The sequence below is a fragment of the Epinephelus moara genome, chromosome 18 (genome assembly GCF_006386435.1).
Source record: "Epinephelus moara isolate mb chromosome 18, YSFRI_EMoa_1.0, whole genome shotgun sequence".
Taxonomy (NCBI): Eukaryota; Metazoa; Chordata; class Actinopteri; order Perciformes; family Serranidae; genus Epinephelus; species Epinephelus moara.
In genome coordinates this window covers 28,620,805-28,631,310 of record NC_065523.1, presented here as the reverse complement: position 1 = coordinate 28,631,310, position 10,506 = coordinate 28,620,805, and the positions used below count along the sequence as shown (strand labels likewise).

General features: G+C 40.1%; 1 protein-coding gene across 1 annotated transcript; it reads left to right on the top strand.

Moving 5' to 3' along the window:
- Positions 1 to 792: 792 nt before the first annotated feature.
- On the top strand, positions 793 to 7,358 carry jpt2 (Jupiter microtubule associated homolog 2). Its single transcript, XM_050069439.1, has 5 exons — positions 793 to 973; positions 1,987 to 2,138; positions 2,743 to 2,897; positions 4,078 to 4,114; positions 5,809 to 7,358. The coding sequence occupies exons 1-5, from the start codon at positions 918 to 920 to the stop codon at positions 6,090 to 6,092; spliced, it is 684 nt and encodes a 227-aa protein (XP_049925396.1). The 5' UTR covers positions 793 to 917; the 3' UTR covers positions 6,093 to 7,358.
- Positions 7,359 to 10,506: the final 3,148 nt, after the last annotated feature.

Genomic DNA, 10,506 nt, shown 5'->3' with positions numbered 1-10,506 from the left:
AGAGGCCCTGCGATGGACCAATTGCCATTCTCTTCCTGTCGTGCCATGTAAGTTATCGAATATATGTTTTTAAAGTTTAAAGCTAGATTGATTCTTCAATAATCTAACATTTTCACTCAGTAATTAAGCGTTATTTCAACGAGATTGGATCACCGCAGTGGGGAATTTGGCGCTCTAAAAATAAGTTCCGCCCAGAAAGTGATTGACATTTTGACGATCAAATCACTAGGCGGAGCTCAGAGGTTGCGCTTGAATTCAACACTGGCGTACGCCGAAAATCACCCGGTCAAGCAGAATCAGAATGTGATATTTACGGCTGGGACCCAAACACTGATTTACAGCAAATGTTATAACGCGCCAGCAAGAAAGCACAGAAAATATGACACAAAGGGATTCAACTAAATAACATCTGCGCTTCAGTTTAGTTGATATCACAGACCCAGTTCACGTTGCCTTTGTTCAGGCCAGGCGCCTCGGTGTCAAAAACAAGCGCAATATATGGAGATTAGTTTATGGGTTTGTTCGTTTAATTTCTCTAGGAGAGAATAGCAGGGCGGAGTTTTTGTTTATTTGTTTTATAAACGACATGTATAAAAATTACATTTATTAACCGATGTATCAGTGGCTTAAGGATTGCTGTTACTAAATAATAGTTTTGTCTCAAAATACTTCTAGACATGGATTACTCAGTGCATTTTATCAGGAGGGGTACCAGGTGACATGAAACGAGCGCCTCTCATCACTCAGCAGATTGGCAGTGGACCAGTTATATTTCTCTGTGTCACAGTTGGGTGGACTGAAATTCTTCACTACGGAGTTTGGTTGGGCACACGCAGGCAGGGGGAACTCGCTGGTCGTCCAGTTGGCAAACTGACGAAGTTGTCTTCGGAAACTTGAAGGCTCACAACAAAACCACTATGACTTCGACGAACATGTTTCAAGGGTTGGATAGTGCTTCAAAACCGAGTTCAAGGTGAAGAATGTAGTCGTGTACTTTGGTTATCTGTGTAAGAAATGGCCGACAATGTCTTATTACGAGTGTAGGCAGTCGCTCGGTCAGCTAGTTTCTCAATGTAGGTTAACGTTATGTGACAGGAGCTCTTCGTGGGTTTTTGCACCATCACTTTTATGCTAACGCCTTAACATAACGCTAGCAATCAGCGGTGTTATAAGTAAGTTAAGATAAACATCTGTGTGGTAGCTCGACTTGAGATAGTTTGGTTTGAGTTGTCTTGCGTTAGCAAACTTAAGAGTCAAGAATTAACGTTAGCTTTCAAGCTAACAGATCAGGCGTTGTCTGCTGCGCCTGCGGAAGTGTGAAAGCCACTTCTGACTGCTCTTCTTTGTACTCGCCAACAACGGCTTTGTGGCCACATTGTTCGAAGGAGACTTAGTTTCCTCCTACTGATTTGAAAGCGTCAGTTCTTGTATCAGCTCGGCTAAATAGTCCAGTTTACGTATCTTGAGGCTTTTAATAACGTGGGAAACTATGGCCTCAATTCTAACAAGCCGGAGATATCAGACGTATGGCGCCATGCCCTGTGTGTAATCAAATAACCTGTTATGTAGTTGCGCACAAGCTGTCGGCTGTACTTAAACATTTATAGACAGGTTTCCTTCTGTTTTCTACGGGTCCTCTTTGTGTGCCCGATTGCAAAGATGACATCATGTTTTAAACAGTAGTCAGTAAACATGAACCTCCATGACACAGAGGCACTCTGAAACCATTAGTGTCCACTCATTTGGCGAGGATAAACATCATCTGACAAGTGTGACTCCTTTAAGAAATTGGCACCCTTATATACAGTATGATATGATTTAGTGAGATGAATTACAAGTAGATCAGTAAAAGTATCCTCTATCAATATTTGAAGTCTGGCTTTGCCAGGTCACACTTGCGCAGAGTAATTGATTTTAATGAGACATGGATGAATACATTGAATAGTATCCTATAAAAGTAGTACTGTAATCTTTCATCTCCTGCAGGGTGTTGCAGCCTCCTGGAGGTGGCTCCAGTAACCTGTTTGGTGGCTATGAAGACGACTCTGCAGCATCAAGAAGACCTAATAAGATGGCCTCTACAGTCTTCGCTCCACCAGAGGAGGTCCGGAATGTACCCAGACGCTCCAATCCTCCAGGTCAGATGAGCATGTCAGAGCGAATGGATGTGCTGAGTGAGGCAGGCCAGTCACAACATCTATCAGTGTCCAGGACTGTGTGAAAACTGCTACTATGTTGTGATAATTCCAGTGCAGACACTTTCACTGTTGTCAGTGTCTGAATGTGATCCACCTCCAGATTTTGTGGAGTATCTATAGTGAAGTATGTTTTCAGTCCAGTCTGCTGTTGAGAAATGGTCTGAGTGCCACACAGGGACTGCTGAGTCACCCTGCCTTATCTGCCTATTTTACAGGGGCATTAGCATCCCTGAAGTGGTTAGTGCATTGCTGCCATTGTAGTGTGTGTGTGTGCAGTATATGGCCCTATAATTTTCTAATGCACATGATAAGACGCCGTAGGGTGATTGGTCTTTTTAAAAGCACAATTCAGGTATCAAACTGTTTCTTAACCCCATATAAGTAACCGTAAAAAACATTCTGCCACAGTGTCATAAATCTAAAGGAACACCAATTGGGCAGAGCAGTTCAAAAGCTAATCAAAATGAAATGTGACAGAGTGGAGTGTGTTATTATGACGCTGTCACTGCTGCAAAACTTAACACACATCTAATACTTTATGTAGGTGGCAAGAGTAGCGGAATATTCGGGGAACCTGAACCTCCAGCTCAGCAACAACAAAAACCAAAACCTCCCGGTGGACCAACCAGCAACATATTTGGTGCTTCCGAGAGTGCACCTGCCCAAAACCCAAGTCGAAGCCATCCAAATAAGCCAAAGGTAGGCCATGCACCTAAATTTTATACTCACTATGTCTATACTTTGACTTAATGTTGTTGTTGTTTTTTTCTGTTTTTTGTTTGTTTGTTTTTTAAATTCTTTTTACCCCAACTAGCTCACCAGCTAGTCAGCTTTTACAGGAGTAGTTCCCCTCCAAATGAAAAAGTAATTATTTATCTACTCAACACTGTGCAGTTAGGATCCAAAGGTCTGCTAGCTACCTCATTTATCCAATACTTGATCCTCATGTTGTCCTGTGTCACATACTCCAGTGTATCAGTCTGTCTTCTCCACGGTCAATAATGTTTGTGCAATCGGACTATTGTTAGCTTAGGCTGCTGAGGCTACTGCAACAATCTCAGCATTGACACAAATAAATTTCAAGCAGAAACTTCTAAGAAATCACTTTATTTATCAGTTTTTTGTAAACTTCTGTTGAGGTTGGTGAAAGTGTTTGTATTGCATACAGCTGTTTGCTTGCAGCCCTGGAAAGGCATGTAAACACACAGGTGTTTATCATGCCTGGAAAAACAGAAAGTATTTTTTTTACAAGTTGCTGTGCTTGGATTCATCTTGAAAGGCCTTATTTGCTGGCAGACTGGGAAGACTTTTCAATATCAACAATATTAATGATGATTTACTTATCATAGAAGTTCAAAATGATGATGGGGTGTAAGCCTAGACTTTTTTTAAAGCCTTAAAAAATGTTGCCCTCCTATGCCATATTATCCTTTACTTCTTGCATGCAAAGAATGTGCTACGGATGCCCCTAAATAATACATTTATATGGTAATGTGCATCATAGATTTTCAGAGTTGCAAACTTGGTAAGACCACTCACAGCGTGTCAATTGTTAGCTATGACTCGTTTGGTCCTTTACACAGTGCACATGTGATGGAATTGTGGATGAAAATGTTTAGCCATGTTGCAGGATGTAACGATAAACGTTTAGCTCTATTATTTTAACTGTCCTTTTTATTTAACTAAGTACAAGTCTTATTGAGTTTAAATCTCCTTGTCAAGAGACCCCTGATGAATACTAATAGTCATGGAAGTTGCACTGTTGTACTAAATTTGAGCAGCCGGTTTTGTTTTCTATTTTAATGAAAAAGAGATCCTGTTTTAAGTCCTTTCAGTAATTACATAGTGAAAAATCTCATTTATCTTTAATTTTTTGCAGGACAATCTAAGTGTGGGACCTGAACCTGAAACACCAGGTGAGTTTGTTACATAAAAGAAAATGTCCTTTTTGGAAAATTTGTTTTATATTGAGTCATCTTACTGCCTGTAGCAATAAAAGTACTTTTGTGAAAGGGTCTTGTTCTTTAGACCACAGAGATTAGGATATAGCACGGTCTTTGTTTTTGGTTAATGAAATGTAGATTTTAAGTTTTGCCAGGGCTGTAAATTAGCACCAGTCACTAGCCAAATGCCGGTAAAATACACAAGTGGCGGCTAGATTTGCTTCACTTACCAGCCAAAACAAACAATGGTAATCTATTGAGTGACTACTAGAATTTGGAAGCCACCAGCCATTGTGGCAGATGGACAAAAAAGTTGATAACCAACCGTGAGTTTTGCATCCATCAGTTATATGAGAGATGAATAAAGAATACTCACTGTTGCTTCAAAGCAACGTAACGGAAGAAGTTTCTTTACAGTTTGAGAATGGCACCACTGTTGTAAATGCAAATTGTGCCTGCAGGTTGCAGACTGTTTACACTGTGCTGACGTAAACTGTAGTGATCTGTCTTACCGTTAATGGGAGAACAACGATAGTCCAACAGGGGAGGGCATATCCCTGCCAGTGTCCCTTTTGAAAGATTGCAGTCTGGCGAATATGATGCCAGAAGCAAGAACCATGTCGACTGACGGGGTGCGGTAATATCACAGGATTTTACACAGATATGACTCCACACAGTTTTATTTATTGTGACATTGGAGATGATCACTAACCTAACAAAAAGAATGACAGTTTTAGGTTTGTTGAAATACTGCTTATGGTTTCAGCCCATATACATAGTTTGATGAGCTTTCACATGTAGCCGTTGGCATCTGTAAAAACATTAGTATAATTTTTGTATGACCAATTGTGTTTGAGGTTTGGATTTTCACAACAATGTTTTCATTAACGTACACTTTGGTCTCTTCGCCTCACCAAAGTAACATAGTGTAAGAACAGAGGTTGAGTGCACAGAGTGGGAATGACAAATGCCATTCTGTCTATTACAAGTCTGTGTATAATGTAAGTCGGGGTGTGAAACATACAGCCCATAGGCAGGAACTGGCCTGCCAAAGGATCCAATCCGGCCCACTGGATGACTTTGCACACCTAATAATGCACTTGTGAAGGCCAAGAGCGGTCAGGTTTCAGAAGTTTAACCCTGAGTAGCCCTACTTTATAAATGCTGCTTCAGAGATTTTTCCACCCTGACCAGAGTATGGTTCCCAGAAAAAACTATGAACACATATTGTGGTCATATTTAAAAATATTCAACATTGAGAGAATATATCAGACTTCTATCTTAAAACTATTGGTGGAATCTTTTTTGCTAAGATGTGCCAAAACGTTTGATTTGTAAATGGTTTGTAAGGCAGAGGTTAACATACTGACTTCCTCAATAGCTTCCACTTTAGTTTGGTGTTTCGATGCCAGTGTTACTTATATATACATATTGTTTGAATTGCACTTAATGATCTAAAGACATCTCAGGTTGTTCATCATGTTTTATGAATGGATGAATGTTTTCAGAATGCACACAGGAAAAAAAACTGTCTATTTGTTTTTTTCACTAAAGTCTCAACTGTGACTCTTAAAAGATGTGAATTCTATAATTTGCTCTAGGTGGAAATGCTGTTTGTACTCTTAGGATATTATTTTGTTTAAAGCCTCTTTCTTTCCCTCTCCAAGCACCGGCACCCGCACCCGCACCCGCACCCGCACCCGAGGCAAAGGTGATTCAGCCTGAGGTGAAGGAGGAAGCTGCAACCCCAGCTCCCATGCCAGCCAAGGAAGAGCCTGCAGCTGTCCCAGCCACTCCAGAGCCTGAGCCCCCTTCTTCCACTTCTTCTTCCTCACCTCCTACTGAGACTGGTGAGCTGAAGAACCATGAGCCTCATCTGGGACCGAAGCCTCGCTCTCACAACAGGGTCCTCAACCCCCCTGGTGGAGTGTCTAGTGTGGTATTCTACTGATCAGCTGAACACACCTCTCCTCCTTGTTTGTGTCCATACACTCCTTGTCTGCTCCCCTCTTAATCTTCTCTCATTCCAACTCCCCTCTCCCCACGGTTACTTCACCTGTACATTTAAACACAGAACAGGAATTTTTGTTCTTCTCACCAGATTCCTATTCATATATCTTTGCCTCAACTTCTTGCACTTTCAGCCCTGTTTCTGGCTTCCAGCCCTTCGTCCACTTCTTCTTATTCTTTGATGAAACCTGCAATAATTCAATCTCCAACCAATCAATCGACAGGCTCGCTATTACCTAATCACTTAAACTGTGACACTGTTTTATCTCCATGTTGCGGTTACTCGTTTCACGGTTTCTGTGTTTGTAAATGTAGTTTGGTGTAAAGCACAGTTTGTCATTTTGAAAACGTTTTTGCATCTCAAGAATGGTTAAGACATTGGAGTGCTTGTTCAGCTTTAAACAGTCCTCGATTTTATTTTTTCGGCATAAAGAAAATCCTGGCGTAAAAATCCACTGCAGACATTTGGTCACATTTCAAGGTGTTGTTTTAAGCCATGTGTAGGCATTCAATCAGCAGCGGGGGAATAGATCCTCTCACCAATGTAAAATGTTTCAGGGAGTTCCACTAGTGCCACCTTTATGTGTTGCTGGATCCTTAGGATGACTACATAAAACCTTATGTTTGGCAGTTTTACAAAATAATATATGTAATGACTGTACAATCGAAGCCTTATATCAGCTTATCTTTTTTCTTTCTTGCCTTCTCATTATTCGGCCCTTCATTTCATCATGTATCTAACATTAATGATCTTCTGTCAGAGCACAAACTCTCTGCCAGCATAGATGCCAAAAATTGACCTTGACACAACGGTGAATGCAATTGTTTACTCCCGAATGTTTCTGCTTCCTTAAAGAAAATTCCATTTTGATTGTATGTGGATGTATTGTGCAGGTACTTTTCTGCTTTGTCCTCATTGCTTGCTTTATCTGAGAACATGGCCTTTTGTTTTTTTTTGCTTGGGGTAGGCCTCTGTTTATGTTTTAAATTAAAACGGCTGAAGACAAGTGAACTCTGGACAAGCGTGCGGCCTACCTGAGTCCAGGTGGGCTCATTGATGATCACTTTTTCACTCACTTCATGATGCACATTTATGGTATTCTGGTGCCAGCCTGTCCCCTGTGTGTTGATGTGCCTGGCAGGCAATGAGCACAGCAGAAGAAGAAAATCCTGTGTATTGCAATAAAACTGTTGTTTTGCATTTAAATTTTGCTTATTTTGTTCATTCTCCAAAAAGACAGAAATAGACCCCTCAGAATATTAACTTTTTTAATATTACTCATTAAAAAGGAGTATAATAAGTGAAATACTTAGTTTGACTTTACTTTTCAAGAATGGAAATACCATGCGTATTTTGTGAAATGTTTGTGTAAATGTGACCTAAAAACTAAGACTTGTCTGCTCCACATTTATAGCTCGTTCTTGAATCACTGACACTCATGCTTTTGTCCAGATTTGCCCTTTGGCAGCACTCTGTGCAAGCTGCTTGTGCTAAGACAAAAGGGCCCCTTTTTGGCCAGGAGGAAAATGTAGTTTTAGCTTTGCAGCTACACATTGAAATGTGCGGTACTGCTTTTTTATTTTCTCCCTAAAGCAACACTCTAAAAGAGCAGTCAAAATAATACTTGTACATGTGAGTATACACTGACACTGAGTGGTATAATACTAAACTAGGTCTCCTATATTCTAGATTTAAGCATTGCTTAACATTTTATGGCTTAAAAGAAAAGCACTTCAAGAAAGGAACAATCAGTTCAGATTGCTTTAGTGTGTGTTGTGGAGTGTTGGAGATTTCGGACGTAGAGATGTCTGTCGTCTCTCCTTGACGGCACTTAAAAAAATACATTTGAAAAACTCAACAGCGTTGTCTTTTTCCGTAAATCATGACCCGGTTACTACAGATAATCCACAAGCTTTGTTGTTAGCATTCTTGTGTTGGAAGCAATTTCTTTATACTGAACCACACCAGGGTTGCAGCGATATACCGGTTTTAAGGTATACCGTGATATAAAAGTTGATGGTTATCATACCGTGTACATTTGCTTATCTACAAAAAGCATCTGGATGGAGAATCTCTCCTTTAGTTTGGCTATTTTCAGAGGGGAGAAATTCCGAAGTACTGTGATTCCGTTAAACTGATATTTTCTTAGATGTTTATCATACAGTGAAAACCTCATACTGTTGCAATCCTGAACTACACCTGTGAACCATAATACAGTGCAGAAGGAAGCATGCATCTGCTGCTAACTGACGTAACACCACTGAGCTAGCTAAACAATCTAGACTGATTAACAGCATTACAGATAAGAGGCACGATATGAATTATTTATTTGGGGGGCTGAACTGTCCCTTTAAACACGCATTTCCTAAAAAGCGACAGCCAGAAACAGCAGTCAGGAAAAAAACGGGGGGGGTCTGTTACTTGTACATGATGTCAGCCTTGAAATCAAAATGTCACGCCTGGCGTCCTTTGTGCTTACATTTGGGTCACAATGGCCTGGCATTGGGGAAGAATGAGTTCTGGCTGATTGCTTGGACCATTATGACCAGCATCTTGAGTAACCAAAGCCTCTTTCACAAGCAGCCTGTCCGGAAGAGAGTTTAACTAATGTTTCATGAGTACCAATGAATTAGGTATGAGGAAAACTACAGGCAATTGTGCAACCTCTTCAACCATTACTGTGCACTTGTGTGTGATATATGAGAGCTGGATGGATCAACAACATGTTTCAATTGACTTAATGACAGCACAGAAGGGCATATGGTGCATGCCGGGCAATAACCACATGGGACAAGTGATCCATACATACGACACTCATTCAGGTGTTTTCAGTTAATTAGGCACACCTCATTTCAGGTTGAAGATAGTGGAGCTGCTGTGAATTTATGAAACCTATTGTACCAAAAGCTCAAGATGTTAACATTACTTTTGCACCACCTTGATGTCGAGCATCCTGTGACTCAATGGCAGGAGGAAAACGGGAGCTGAGAAATCCCAAGTTACTCGAGTAAGTCAAACTTATGTTCAGATTGATCTGTATGAAGCCACTTACGCTGATTTCAGTTTAAACTCTCTGCCCTGTACTGTGTCGTTTTATGTTTTATGTTCATTGTAACTTATTACCTAAGCAATATTGAATTGCAAGATGTTTTAAAGAAAATGTTTAGTTGCCAAGTATCAGTAGCAAAGCGATACCAAGTAAATTCTGCTAACATGTTAACAAAAATGAAAGCTTATTTATGTTTCACAACTCAAACTGGGTTGATCCCAGTTCATGTGAGTTAACATCTGGTTTTCCCACTTTTGATGCAGTACCAAGCAGCAGGCCTAAACTTCAAACCGATTGTTGGTTTCAGAGGACCACCCACCTACTGCGGTGAGCCTGTGAGGAAAACTGAACTGTGTGAAATGTAAATATTATCAGTATTTCACTGCCACCTACTGAGTGAAATAAGAACAACTGAACCCTCTGTGTGACTGTTGCATATTGAACATTAATACAGCCGTGTTCCTTTTCAGAGTTCAATTTAAAGAGAACCGTATGAGTATTGTTATCAAGTATTTACTATTTTTAGTTTAGGTTGTGCCGTTGGAAATACTTACTGAATATGGAGGTAGTTAAGAATCATTTGGCTTTGGAGCTGTGGGCCCTTAACCTACCGTTTTTATGCTTCATTGACCAGTTTTTGTCTCCATTGTTAATCCTCTCAGGAGAAAACAATAGCCCAAGCTACACTTGTCTGACTGAAAGAAAGTTCAAGTGAAAGCTGCTCGTTCTTAGCTCCTTCCCAATTTTTTATTGTCTGGAAGTGATTTTCATATGTATGCTGTCCTATCTGTGGGGTCTTGAGGCTGTAACCACCCTACCCTATTATTTTAAGGCATTAGTGTTGCTGAGCATAAATTATACCTGTTGATCATAGAGCAACTGACAACATCTGCAAATCATTTCAGAGAGGAATCATTTTCAGAGTAGTGGCAGATCCTTATCAGGCCTATGTGATAAGCTTTCTTGTGGTTAAATTTGCATGTTTAAATGTGTATATATATATATATATATATATATATATATATATATATATATATACACATTTAAACATGCAAATTTAACCACAAGAAAGCTTATCACATAGGCCTGATAAGGATCTGCCACTACTCTGAAAATGATTCCTCTCTGAAATGATTTGCAGATGTTGTCAGTTGCTCTATGATCAACAGGTATAATTTATGCTCAGCAACACTAATGCCTTAAAATAATAGGGTAGGGTGGTTACAGCCTCAAGACCCCACAGATAGGACAGCNTTAAATTTGTTTGATGATCTGAAACATTTAAGTGCGGAAAACATGCAAAAA